This window comes from Hemitrygon akajei, chromosome 23 (assembly GCF_048418815.1).
Source record: "Hemitrygon akajei chromosome 23, sHemAka1.3, whole genome shotgun sequence".
NCBI lineage: Eukaryota > Metazoa > Chordata > Chondrichthyes > Myliobatiformes > Dasyatidae > Hemitrygon > Hemitrygon akajei.
Genome location: NC_133146.1, coordinates 39138485 through 39153167, shown reverse-complemented (window position 1 = coordinate 39153167; position 14683 = coordinate 39138485). Strand labels below are relative to the sequence as shown.

At 40.9% G+C, this 14683-nt stretch overlaps 1 protein-coding gene across 2 annotated transcripts; it reads right to left on the bottom strand.

Moving 5' to 3' along the window:
• Position 1: 1 nt before the first annotated feature.
• rbp4 (retinol binding protein 4, plasma) lies at positions 2-12767 on the bottom strand. Of its 2 annotated transcripts, none has more exons than XM_073027468.1 (6): positions 12612-12767; positions 12117-12250; positions 11895-12028; positions 11681-11787; positions 5475-5687; positions 2-205 (listed from the first exon to the last, which is right to left on the bottom strand). In XM_073027468.1, the coding sequence occupies exons 1-6, from the start codon at positions 12631-12633 to the stop codon at positions 192-194; spliced, it is 624 nt and encodes a 207-aa protein (XP_072883569.1). In that variant the 5' UTR covers positions 12634-12767; the 3' UTR covers positions 2-191. The 2 variants fall into 2 exon arrangements, with proteins under 2 accessions (XP_072883569.1, XP_072883570.1); XM_073027469.1 differs by lacking the exon at positions 12612-12767 and adding an exon at positions 12424-12580.
• Between the last annotated feature and the right edge of the window lie 1916 nt (positions 12768-14683).

Genomic DNA, 14683 nt, shown 5'->3' with positions numbered 1-14683 from the left:
AAGCGTTTGCCGTAACTTTATTTGATATATAATAAAAAGCAATGCATGACTGGAAATCCACTTGCACTTAAAATGTTAGGCTTAGAAAAATACAGTATATTGACATTGTGACTGAACCTGATCCACGTGTAGTGCTCCAGACCAATCCTTACAGCCATGAACATTGCCAAGGTGGCATTATTCCAGTGGATCTATGGGCATGAACCTGCACAAGAAACAAAATTACATCATTTAGATACTGAAACTATAACTTCAACCATCTGTAGCATGAACATCAATGGATTAGAATGGCTTATTCTTAAAAAAAATGATAGTAATATCAGAATTGGAAAAAAACTTAAGAGATTAACAGAATACTTAAAAGACACTAACAGTATGACTGAAGCAACACACACAAAATGTTGATGGAACGCAGCAGGTCGGGCAGCATCTATAGGAAGAAGTGGTCCCGGCCAAAACGTCGACTGTGCTTCTTCCTATAGATGCTGTCTGGCCTGCTGCGTTTTACCAGCATTTTGTGTGTGTTGCTTGAATTTCCAACATCTGCAGATTTCCTTGAGTTTGCGTTTTATAAACAGTATGACTGACATTTCCATTTCATTCCAACAGACATGGTTTATGAAAATAAACCTTGTAGAGTACCGAAAATAAAACAAATTAAACTCCGTTATTGAAGCCTAATTCTTTGCTTCCTCTCTAATCATTGTTCAGCCAGGAAACTATAGATATTGCAATTGTTAGTTCAATTGCAGGTGGGAATCTCCCAGTGCTTGAAGAATATATTTTACCCGTTCCACTGTGTGTGAGATTTAAAGCAATGATTATATACACATGTCTGACATTTTTAATACATCAGAGCAATTCTTTCACCTGTGCACTGTAGCTTCAATGAAATGTGGCTGTACTTCTCCATAAAAGTTTTAAAGTCAAATTTCAAAGTGAATTTATCGAACTATGTATATGTCACCTTGAGATTCATTTTCTTGCAGGCAATTACAGAAATACAATTTATTTAAAGAGTATAAATAACCACGACTGACAAACAACCAATGTGCAAAAAGACAAATCATGTAAATAATACATAAATAAATATTACTGAGAACACTAGTTGTTGAGTCCTTGAAAGTGTGTTTATATGTTGTGGAGAAAGTTCAGTGTTGAGGTGAGTGAAGTTATTCATGCTAGTTTAGGAGTCTGATGGTTGTAGCATAATAATTGTTCTTTAACCTGATGGTTTGGGACCTAAGGCTCCTGTACCTCCTGCCAGACGGTAGAAGCAAGAAGACAGCATGGGGTCCTTGATGATGGATGCTTCTTTCTTGTAGCAGAACTCTATTAGTGCTTAAGGAGATCTCTTTATTTGATTTATTTTGGTCAATGTAAATGTATTTAATTATTAAGTATGTGTTTTGTTTCCAATCTTAGTTTTTTGGAATAATCTGATTTTTTTTAGTTTGATTTTTTTCATACACCTCCTTGATGTTTTTTGAATGTTTGTGAACATTTGTTGGATCTTGGTGATATTGAGGTCTAGAATTTTTTTGTAAGTCAAGAACGAGGCATAAAACTTGTTGCCTATGCCAATATTATTAAGTTTTACAAGAATAAAGAAAGTACAATGGAAGAAGAGCTGAGAGAACAAAGAAATAAAACAATTATGGCCATTTCATACTCAAGACTACTAAGATGGCAGGACGCTCAATTGCAAAAACCTCTCTGGGTCCAATCAAGGGTGCAGTTATTCTTCCTTTACCTTTTCATTATGATCGAAAGACACTGAACATCAAGTACTCCAAGTCAACCCCACTATCGAATTGCTCCACAGTAGTGGAGCAGGACTTGTGGTGTACACTGCTACACTGCCATGGAGGCAGTGCGCAGTCTAACAGGTGGTGCAAATGCTTGTCTTTGACGTTTTTCATGTGATTGCGGTAACGTAGAATGATGCAATTCCAATTCACTGGTTCGTTTGCGAGCCTGACAGCAGAGGAGCGGCGTGGCCTTGGTTGCCGCATGGAGCAGGCTCTCAAGCCACAGGGCTGCCTGTAGCAGCTGCCTAGGTGAGGTGACACCAGAGGTGGTGTGGGGGAGAGCAGAGAGGCTGGAGTCCTTGTTGGATTGAGGCTGGCCCCTCCTGTTGGTGCTGCCCTCCAGTGTTTGCTCAGTGGAAAACAAGCTGGAATACATCCACCCATGGCTGCAGTAGCATGTGATGAGAACTGCTGCACGCTTGCTCTTGCAGAAATGTGGCTCCAGGCTAACACCTCATGCACCATCAACCTACAGGCCACCACACTGAGGAACTCAGGGTGTATTATTATTTTTATTTGTGACCTTATGTTTTTCTGCTATCATAATTATTTGTGCTACTTGTGCCTTCTGCTGTGTGACTGTTGGTACTAAGTTTTTCACCTGTGCCCCAGAGAAACTCTGTTTCATTTGGCTGTATTCATGTGTATGGATGAATTACAATTAAACTTAAACTTGAAGACTACAGATAGCAAGACATTCCAATGATAACAATTACCCTATGAAATAGACTGATTCAAGTGGAGTGACATCTGCTACTGACAAACTTCTAGAAAAATGCAGAAGGAACTGTACCATAATTACTGGAATATTCACTGAGCAATTACTTGTATATAAATGATTATGTAAAGATACATGCAAGCCTAGGTAAGTTAAACTATAATAAAAATAAAAATTCTACATGTTAATCTAACACATTGTAGATCAGGGGTTCCCAACTTGGAGGTCTACAAACCTCTTGGTTATTGGTAGGCATTCATGGCATTAAAAAGTTTGGAAACCCCTGCCATAGATGTTCACAATCATTCAGTTTAAAAAATAAAATGTATCAGCTGCAAAGCTGAGAAATAGGACTTCACCAATTGTCAAAGCCATTCTATGGTAGAAATTGCCCTGCACTGGATCATGATGTATAGCATGTTGTGCAAGATTGCATCCAATGTCAAAGGTTAAGGAAGCTTGCAATTTCAGGGTCAATAGAAAATTGGCCCCATTATTGTTCACTTCCCAATGCCCTATTTAAGGGGATTCAAGAGCTATTATGCATTTTGAGGTGAAATGTTTTTAAGTTAAGTGGGGTTAATTGGGTCAAGACAGACATTATTCAATGCCTATTTCAGATTCATACTTGTTAAACTAACTGGTATATGCTTGATTTAATATCATTTATAATTAACTAGAACAACAGAAATGATAAATCAAAGCCTGCAGGTGTAGGAAATCTAACATCAAAACAGACAATGTTGTAAATACTCAGCAGGTCAGGCTGCATCTGTGGAAAGAGTAAGTTACTATTCAGATCATAGACCTTCCATTTCCTTTTCCTACCATGGATACTGAGTATTTCCAACATTTTCTGTTTTACTTAAAGTAAACACCAATTTAGGAATCAGTGATACTGAGTTTGTGGAGCAAGAGAGATTCTCTACAATACCAGCTGACGTACAGTGCCACCAGGGGGTGGAACTACATCGCTGCAAAGTTCGACAGACAGTTTTCACCAGAAATGTGATGAAAGGAACTTAATTATCAGAAATGCTGTCAACAAGTACCGAGTTTTTATTGAAAGGAAAGAATTTCATCTCAAAAATATCTCGCATTTTTTTTAGATACCACACTTCAGTTTCAGAATTTAGCAAAATGTAAAATAATCATGGAATAAATACAATATGTATTTTGGTACTGTGATTTCAGGACACTACCTCAACTGTATTTGCTTCTGCAAACAAATTTCATTGTAAAGTGAATCTTTGAACAATAGTGCTAAAGGAACAAGCAACAACATCACCCATTCATATCTCCAGACAGTCAGAAACAATGCCAGAGAGAAAAAGACAAGGGTAGGGCTACATTTGTCATGCTCCAGAGAATTTCTTTCCTGAATTCACCGTATTACTTTGTGAAAGGGAAGGGTTAGACTGATCTTGGAGTAGGTTAAAAGTTTGGCACAACATTGTAGGCCAAAGGACCTGTACTGTGTTGCAGTGCTCTATGTTCTGTTACTTTTTAAGTCAAGTCAAGTCACTTTTTATTGTCATTTCGACCATAACTGCTGGTACAGTACACAGTAAAAATGAGACAACATTTTTCAGGACCATGGTGCTACAAGAAACAGTACAAAAACTACTCTGAACTACATAAAAACAACACAGAAAAAAACTACACTAGACTACAGACCTACCCAGGACTGCATAAAGTGCACAAAACAGTGCAGGCATTACAATAAACAATAAACAAGACAATATGCACAGTAGAGGGCAGTAAGTTGTTGTCAGTCCAGGCTCTGGGTATTGAGGAGACTGATGACCTGGGGGAAGAAACTGTTACATAGTCTGGTCGAGAGAGCCCGAATGCTTTGGTGCCTTTTCCCAGATGGCAGGAGGGAGAAGAGTTTGTATGAGGGGTGCGTGGGGTCCATCGTAATGCTGTTTGCTTTGCAGATGCAACGTGTAATAGTACACCACATTTGTAACTACCGGTACTCTATTTAAATTGTTTCAGAAAGTATCTAAAGGCCAAATAGAAAAGGACTGTGGGTCACAGTTCCATTGGAATTCCTAGAACAAGGCAGCAGTGGGGAATTCAAGAGTCTTTTAGCACTATGGAGATTATCCAATTGTTTGAAAACCTTTCAAAAAAAAAGCCTAATTTGGGATGTATTAAGGAAGGAGATTTTCCATAAGTTTGCTAGCGTTGAGAAGAAAGCTCTGGAGCTTGAGTGACTTGGAACAGGCCTCTGGTTAAGGACAAAGGGTTAGTAGGCTGTAGCAGACTCCATATATATATATAGGGGCTGGAAAATAGAATAGACAGAGTCATTTCAGTTCACGTAGATTTCATTTGAAGACTGGAGTTAACTAGAAGTCAAGTGATCAGGCAGTACAGGAGATAAAAAGTAAGTGATGGCTGGAGAAAGGACGTGCAATGCTACCGCTGAGATTAGATAAAAATCTTCTCATTAAAATAAGGAGAATAAGCACATGAAAGGAAGACTGAGCAAATCAGTGAGAAACTAATGTGGAGCCAATGGAAGTGGGAGGATTGTCTGGGGGAGGTAAGGAAGAACAAAGTTGGTGCAATGGTTGCCATTTTCCTGTTGTGAGACAGAGGTACTGGATTTGTAAGTGTCTTCCAAGGCGCGAGTGATCAAGTCCCTGAAGGTTGGAGAGAAAAATTTACCCCATTAGGTGGCGCCCAAAACTGATATGGATGTTATAGCACCATCACAGGTGACAATCTTACAATTACAAACGGGAAGGGTTTGTAGTAAAATATGGTGTAACAGGAAGCCATTAGGGGTCAGTGATCTCACCAGAAAACTTCTTAATGTTAAAGAGACATCTATATCAGAATTCTATGCAAATATTCCACATGAAAATCCCCACAAAAATAATATTATTATGCACTCCCAGTGGCACACTGTGTAATGATTTTCATTCATTTACCTGTTTGAGGAACGCGCTTGTATTTGAATGCCAGGCAGAGATGTTCCTGCCATTTTCTGACAATGCGCTGTGATTCAGTGGTCAGTCCTTCTGGTCTGCGTGAGAAGACGAATGAATAGCTGTCCGCACATGTCCTATTTTCATACAGCCTTCGGCATGTATACGTAATGGCATAATTATCATAATCTGTGTCAATAATCCAGTGATCATCAACTGAAAGGTAGAAAGATTCCAATGTATTCTGTATCCCAATGAACAATCACATAACCCAAGAGAAGTTGATTCCATTCAAACAATGGTTAACTATGCCCAGTATCCTTTCTATTGTTCTTCATGAACATAAACTCATTCAAATTTTAATGTACATGCCTTAAATGTACCAAATGCTGTTTAACCATGATCCTCGTGCTTCTTGGCCATCACTGCATCCCGATCTTAGTTATAAGATTCTCAATCTCGTTTTCAAATTTCTCTTGATCTCACTCCTTCAAATCTCTGTAATCTTATTTGCTCCTCCAATCAAGATGAATGTCCTTGTGATTTTTTTTCATTAAGTTATAAGCTTCTACTTATATAAAGCCTGTTGCTAATTGTGCACCATCTGCATGATTCTGCTTTACAAACTAAAGACTACAGAACTAGACCAGTTACTTTGCTTGGTCATGGACTACCAGCAGAGCATAACCCTCAGAAGTCCACCACTCCATACACACAACTGCTTATTCAAGAACCCATTCCGTCTGCAATAGGATAAATTTTCCATTGCAAACATTGATGAGGGAACGCTATTTCCACCTCCCTAACTGATCTACCCACATAAATTTACGTAAATATTCCTTTCTTTGCTCGAACCAAAAAAATTGAAACAGAAGTAAAATGTAAGATGTCAGGAAAGAAAGCAAGGAAACATAAACACTATAGAGACTCAAGACACTGCAGATACTGGAATCTGAAGCAACTACCAAATGTTGTAGGACTTCAATGGGTCAGGCAGAATCTTTAGAGGGAGGTGGGTAGATTCAGGTCAAGATAAATGATTTGTAATATCTTGGTTTGGGATGTTCCATGTCCTTCTGCATTCTACGCCCTGAAATCAAGTAAAATCTCCTCCTCCCTGTCTATATTCCTGGACGATGGAATAGATGCCTTTCTTGCAAAGTTTGATGATTTGAAGATAGGTGGATGGGCAGGCTGTTTTGAGGAAGTAGAGAAGCTACAAAAGGGCTTAGACAGATTAGGAGAATGGGGAATAAAAGCGCCAGATGGAATAAAGTGTTGGGAAGTGTATGGCCATGCACTTTGGTAGAAGAAATAGAAGGGTAGAGTATTTTCTAAGTGGAAAGAAAATTCAAAAATCTGAGGCACAAAGAGACTTGGGAGTCCTTGTGCAACATTCCCTAAAGGCTAATTTGCAGGTTGAGTTTGTGGTGAGGAAAGCAAATGCAATGCTAATATTAATCTCAAGAGGACTAGAATATAAAAGCAAGGATGTAATGTCAAGGCTTGAAGTATTATGAGCAGTTTTGGGCCCATTATCTTAGAAAGGATGTGCTGACACTGGAAACGGTTCAAAGAAGGTTCACGAAAATGATTCCAGGATTGAATGGCTTGTCATATAAAAAGCATTTAATGGCTCCGGGCCCGTATTCATTAGAATTCAGAAGAATGAGCGGTGACCTCATTGAAACCTATCAAATGGTGAAAGGCCTTGATAGAGTGGATGTGGAGGATGTTTCCTATGGTGGGTGAGTCTAAGACCAGAGGATATAGCCTCAGAATAGAGGGGTGTCCTTTTAGAACAGAGATGAGGAGGAATTTCTTTAGCAAGAGTGATGAATCTGTGGAACTCTTTACCTTATGGTCTAATTGGTTTGACCAATTTGAGTTTACTGTTCTGCCAGGAGTTGAAAATGTTTTATGCTTTATGCTATTATTTAGAACACTGAGATGGTCTAAAATGAAGACAAAAGTTACTATTGTAAATATCACCAGCAATTTGTCCTGGTCTGACAACATTAAGATAAAGAAAGCACACCGATGTTGCTTTTGCATTAGGAGACCAGTGTGTGCCTGACGACTCTTACCAATTCTCACAGATGCACCACAGAAAGCATCCTATTCAGATGTGTTCACGGACTGATATGACAACTGCTCTATCCAAGACCACAAGGAGTTACAGAGAGTTGTGAACACAGCTCAATTTGTCACACAAACTAGCCCTCTCTCCATTGCTACTGCCTACACTTCTGCCTTGGAAAGCTAACATAATCAAAAACCGTACCCACCCCTCTCCCTTCAGGCAGGAGGAAAGGTTTGAGAGGAGGAACCACCAGACTTAAGATGGAGTCTATCCCACTGTTGTCAGACTCTTGAATGGTCCTTTCATCTGCTGACATGATCTCCCAATTTAGCTCATTGTGGTCCACTTACACCTTATTCTACCTGCACTTCACTTTTTCTACAGAGTATATAGATCTACAACACAATATTCTGCATTCTCTGTTTCTTTTTACTGCTTTGATGCACGTATTACACAATCTGACTGGATGGCGTGCAACAATTGGAATAAGTTTATTGTTACCTTATCTACAGAGATACAGTGAAAAGCTTGTCTTGCATACTGTTCATACACATCAGATCATTACGCAGTACACTGAAGTAGAACAAGGTGAAATAACAGAATGCAGACTAAGGTGTAACAGTTACAAAGAAAGTGCAATGCAAGCAAACAATAAGATGCAAGATCATAATGATGTAGATTGTGAGGTCAAGAGTCCATCTTTTCGTACTTATCAAAAAACAAATGTTTATCACTGAATTTCAGTACATGTGACAATAATAAATGAATACTTATAAAATTTTAGCTGCTGGTTTATGGCATATTGCCAGAACTACATGCAAAGAGTTCTGGCTGGCCTGGCTGTCATAGAACCATAGAACATTACAGCACAGAAACAGGCCTTTTGGCCCTTCTTGGCTGTGCCGAACCATTTTTCTGCCTAGTCCCACTGACCTGCACCTGGTCCATATCCCTCCATACACCTCTCATCCATGTACCTGTCCAAGTTTTTCTTAAATGTTAAAAGTGAGCCTGCATTTACCACTCCATCTGGCAGCTCATTCCACACTCCCACCACTCTCTGTGTGAAGAAGCCCCCTCTAATGTTCCCTTTAAACTTTTCCCCCTTCACCCTCAACCCATGTCCTCTGCTTTTTTTCTCCCCTAGCCCCAGTGGAAAAAGCCTGCTTGCATTCACTCTATCTATACCCATCACAATTTTATATACCTCAATCAAATCTCCCCTCATTCTTCTACGCTCCAAGGAGTAAAGTCCTAACCTATTCAACCTTTCTCAGTAATTCAGTTTCTCAAGTCCCGGCAACATCCCTGTAAACCTTCTCTGCACTCTTTCAACCTTATTAATATCCTTCCTGTATTCTGGTGACCAAAACTGCACACAATACTCCAAATTCGGCCTCAGCAATGCCTTATACAACCTCACCATAACACTTCAACTCTTATATTCAATACTTTGATTTATAAAGGTCAATGTACCAAAAGCTCTCTTTACGACCCTATCTACCTGTGACGCCACTTTTATGGAATTTTTGTATCTGTATTCCCAGATCCCTCTGTTCTACTGCACTCCTCAGTGCCCTACCATTTACCTTGTATGTTCTACCTTGGTTTGTCCTTCCAATGTGCAATACCTCACACTTGTCTGTATTAAACTCCATCTGCCATTTTTCAGCCCATTTTTCCAGCTGGTCCAAATTCCTCTGTAAGCTTTGAAAACCTTCCTCACTGTCCACTACACCTCCAATCTTTGTATCATCAGCAAATTTGCTGATCCAATGTACCACATTATCATCCAGATCATTGATATAGATGACAAATAACAATGGACCCAGCACTGATCCCTGTGGCACACCACTAGTAACAGGCCTCCACGCAGAGAAGCAATCCTCCACTACCACTCTCTGGCTTCTTCCATTGAGCCAATGTCTAATCCAGTTCATTACCTCACCATGTATACCTAGCGACTGAAACTTCCTAACCTCCCATGCGTGACCTTGTCAAAGGCCTTACTCAAGTCCATGTAGACAACATCCACTGCCTTCCCTTCATCCACTTTCCTGGTAACCTCCTTGAAAAACTCTAATATAGATTTGTTAAACATGACCTAACAAAGCCACGTTGACTTTCCCTAATAAGTCCCTGTCTATCCAAAATACTTGTAGATCCTTTCCCTTAGTACTCCTTCCAATAATTTACCTATTACAGACGTCAAACTTACTGGCCTATAATTTCCCAGATTACTTTTAGAGCCTGTCATTCAACTCTAGAGCATAGATAAAAATTTATGAGGATGTTACTGGGACTGATGGGCTTGGGTTGTAAGGAGAGGCTGGATAGGCTAAGGCTTTCTTCCCGGGAGTACTGAAGTTTGAGGAGTGACATTATAGAAGGTAATAAAATTATGAGGAGCACAGCTAAGATGAATAGCTGAAGTCTTTCCCCTAGAGTGGAGCAGTTTGAAACAAGAGAGCATAGGTTTAGAATGAGAGGGGAAAAATTTAAAAGGAACCAGAGAGACAACTTTTTCACACAGAGAGTGGTGGGTGCATGGATCTAGCTGCTGCAGAAGTGTTAGAGACAGATACATTTAGGAGGTTTGGACAGTTACAAAGGTATGGACCAAATACAGGCAAATAGGATTAGCCCAGGTAGGGAGGTGAGCAGGGATTCATTGGGATGAAGGGTCTGTTCATGTGCTGCACAAGTCTATGAATTTAAGTGCAGGATTTCCTAACTCCCTGCAAACATGTAGAGTTCGAGACAGCCTTAAAGTGGCCACAGTTGATCCATTTCCCAGGAAAGACAAGGTCACTGGACTTAATGATAAAAGGCCAATCACTCTGACTTCAATAGTTATGAAAATCTTTGTGCGTCTGATGTTGGCCTACCTTAAGTCCATTACTGGTCCCCCTTCTTGACCCACCACAGTTTGCTTGTAGAGGAAATTGCTCCTTGAGGATGCCTTCATTACATTTGGACACCCCCAACACCTATGTGAGGATCTTGTTTTGTGGATTTTAGCTCCACCTTCAACATTATTGTTCCAGAGTTGCTCTACAGCAAGCTGATCCAGCTAGTCAACTGTCAGTGGAATACAACCTTCCTGACAGGAAGGAAGCAGTATGTAAGGCTGGGCTCCTATTTGTCTGATCCAATGTCTATAAGCACAGCTCTCCCCAGGGAGAGCTCTCCCTCCTGTTCTTACTGTATACAAATGACTGGACTTCTACAGACAAATCCATTAAGACCCTAAAGTTCATGGATGATACGACTGTAATTGCTCTCATCTCTAATAATGATGTGATGTGCTGTCAGTGGTAGACAGTTTTGTAGCATGGTGTGCTCTTAATAACTTTGAGCTTAATACAATCAAGACAGTGAAAATGTGGACTGACTTCTGCCAAAATAAAAACCCTATCTGCCTCCCCCTCCCCTCAAATTAATGGTCAGGCTGTGTCTGTGTTTGAGTCATTCAAATTCTTGGAGACTACCATTACCAATTGAAGTGGGACCAGCACGTCACTAGGAAAGACCAACAGAGACTGTTCTTCCTACACCAGCTTAGGAAACTCAACATCTCAGGGCGTATCCTGATGAATTTTTATTCAGTCTTTATTGAGTGTTGTGACCACCACTATCACCATTTGGTTTCCCACCACCTCCACCCTCTCCAGGTCCAGGTTACAGCGAGTGGTCCACTCAGCGGAGATCATTGGCTGCCAGCTACCAACAATAAAAAACCTGTTCATCACCAGAGCGAAGAAAAGAGCCAAAAATTCTACTGCTGACTCCCTCCCACCCTGGCAGTCACCTCTTCACCAAATTACAATCAGGGAGACTCTACACACCAGGACTGCACATCATCTCCAAAGCTTCTTTCCTGTAGCTATCTGGCTTCTCAACAAAACACACTCAGGTGTAATACCCTAAATCTCAGAAAATCTCAATCTTGATTGCTATTGTGCTGTCTGCTATGGTATTGTCCTGTGCTTTATGCTTGGCACTGAACCACAATCAATTCTGGTATGTTTCACATACTGGTCCTGGGTTCCAGTTTGCCTTACACTGGGTCGTGGTGTGGTCTCTCTCCCCCACCCCCAATCTCCATCCGACACCGGTTACTCACTGCCTTTCTGGAGGTACTCGGCTGCTCCCCAGTACTTCAGTTTGAATTTGGCAGAGTTGGCCGTGTTGTTGAAGGTCCCCATCATTTCGGCGCACACAATCCAATCCCTAGAAAAGTTCATGAGTGAGAAAGAGAGCAAAGTAGGTAGTCGGCACAGAACCTAGTGTGGGATCGGGATTTGGGGCTGAGTAAAGGCTGTGTTGCAAACACTCACGGCAGTAAAGTGACCCGACCGGTCGCTTTGGCAATCATGGTCCTATTTTCGATCTTGAAGTCGGCGTGAATGTCCCTCTCGAGGAACAGACCCTCGGGATCTTTCTTTGCGAAGGCGTACCATTTTCCCGTGTACTGCGAGAGAGTAAGGGGAGGGCGATTAGGGCTGGAGGTCATCGCCGAGTCTCCTGCTCACCCCGGGCTCGCCGAGACACGGACTTACCCGGGTCTGGTTGAAGTTTTCCTTCACGTGGAAGTTGTCCACTATGCAGTCAGACCTGGCGGAGCAACTGGAAATGGAAATCAGTGCTGCCAGAAGCGCGGGGATCGTACACCGCAGCATCGTCCGCGGGCTCCCTAAGGAGAGGAGTCACATACATGCATTACACGTTAATGAAGCAAACCCTCCCGGCCATTGCAAAGGGCCTGATTCAAACCGCTGACGGTGCCCTGGTAAATACCAAAGTCAGGTCACATTTACCGTGTAGTATAAATCTCAACAAGCGCTCAGATTCTAATCAAAAGTTTACCTTTAATCCAGACGTGAATAAAACGCTTTGAGAAATTCTTTCGAACTGATAGTTCCCTCTCTGCAACTATATGCAAAGACCACCCTCACCCACAACCCGTGTCATCTGTCTTTCGTAATCTGCCCTTCCCTTCCCCCACCCAAACTGGGTAAAACATTGGAATGTAAATCATTGACAGAAACAGTTACCCAACAACGGGATTGATCGCATCTCTTTTCCCAGTTAACCCTCCAGGCTCAGCGCGCTGACTATTTCACCGCCACCCAAGAGTGGGCGGACACGTTCACGGAAAGAATCTCAACACTGATGTGGCATTGCAGAGTAACGTGCGCGTTGCTCAATGTTTCCAGCGTCTGCAGAATCTCTTCTGCTGCATGCACACCCGAAAAGATCGATTGTTTATTCCCCTCCATGGATAGGCACTGAAAATGCCGGAGGAAATCGGCAAGTCGGGCAGCGTCTATGCCATTTCGGGCGAGACCTTACATCCATTAATGCTGCCTGACCTGTTGAGTTCCTCCAGTGTTTTGTGCGTGTTACACTGGATTTCCAGCATTTGCAGAATCCCTTGAGTACGTGTTGAGTTGCTTCAGCATTTGTGTGTGTGAAGATTTCCAGCATCTGAAGAATCTTTGTCCAGGGTTTAGGCAGCACATTTTCCTCGCCACATTTGCCAAGTATTCCCTAAAGACGTGGGGAGGCTGGATCCTTGACAGTAAGCAGATGCCCTTCAAATACTTGGGATGGTTTGATGTTTCCTTCCGCGGTATAGTCACTTTTCCTTTACACAATTCTTCCCATTCTACAATAAAGGGCACTAATGTCTACAGCTAGAGGCTTATGTAGTGATCACAAATGTTTGTGTAGTTAGCTGGATTTGGGTCACTGACATAATGAAATGCACTTTGTACGAAAGAATATATTTGTTAAAACAATGTTATCTGCACACATTGACTTTAGCTTTTGTCCGCAAATGTACAGCTTCTAACAGTCCTCCTGTAACTTGTTAACCTGTCAATTATTTTCTTTCTTATTTGAGCTTTGATGTTTTTCTGACAGGAATTAGTGCTGTCAATATCCCAAATGGAAAATGTGAATTCCAAAAAGGTGGCTGGTTCCCATATGAACTACTGTAGCTATATAATGGATCCCAGTATTTATATTGTACCTGTCCTAATGTCATTTTGAACATTCATCTTCCATCGTCTTGCTGCTATCTATTTCTATAACATCGTCCTATCTAATGAGCCTCTAAAACTCTTTTCCTGTAGCTTTGGCATATTGGATACTCCTGGTTAATTTGCTCACAAGTGCTAAACGTAGGCCTAGATGTATAGACTCCAAGCCCTGAAATGGCCTTAATAAACATTTCTGTCTCCACCTCTCACTCCTTGTATCAAAACCTAATTGCTTGACCAAGATTTTAGTCACCTTTCCTTATTTTTGTTAACATGGTTTAATGTAATTTTTTGGAGGCACGAGAGATTGCAGTTGCTGTAATCTGGAGCAGAAAAAAAGACTCTGCTAAGTTCATTCATAGATGTTGCTTGACCCATTGAGTTCCTCCAACATCTTGTCTTTTGCTTTCATGCACATTTGTGTCTGATTTACATTCCTGTGACATTCCTTGGACATTTTCTTACATTAGAGATACACAATAAATCTATTGTTCAGCAAGTTGAAGAAAGTCATAAACAATCAGTTGAATTTAACATGTGGTTATTGCAGAATTTGAGACTACTAAGCACTGATATGTAGGTAAAAGTAATGTGCATAACAAGCTACATTGCAAACTTTAAAATCTATATGTGGATCATAATCAGGATAATCAAAGGCAAAACACACAAAGAATGAATGGCTGATGTTTCCGTTCAAGACCCTTCATCTTGGCCAGGAACGTTGCTTATTCCTTTCCACAGATGCTGCCTGACTTGCTGAGTTCCACCAGCATTTCGAGTGTTTTGCTCAAAAATTCGAGCATCTGCAGAATCTTTTGTGTTTATAATAAAAGGTAATGCTTATTCTGTCTTTCTTTATTCCTGGAATCAATTTAGAGATATTTGCTGTGTTCAAGTCCATCTTACCTGAGGCACTGAGATCAAAACTGGAACAATTCCAGGAAAAGTCTCAGAAGGGGCTGTTTACTTGTTTCCTTTACCTTTCAATTCCAACTCCCTTGTAATGAAGGTTGGTAAACTTTATTGCCTTCCCAATCAGACATTGTATGTTGAAAAAACACACCTCTTTTCCACTCTTCCTG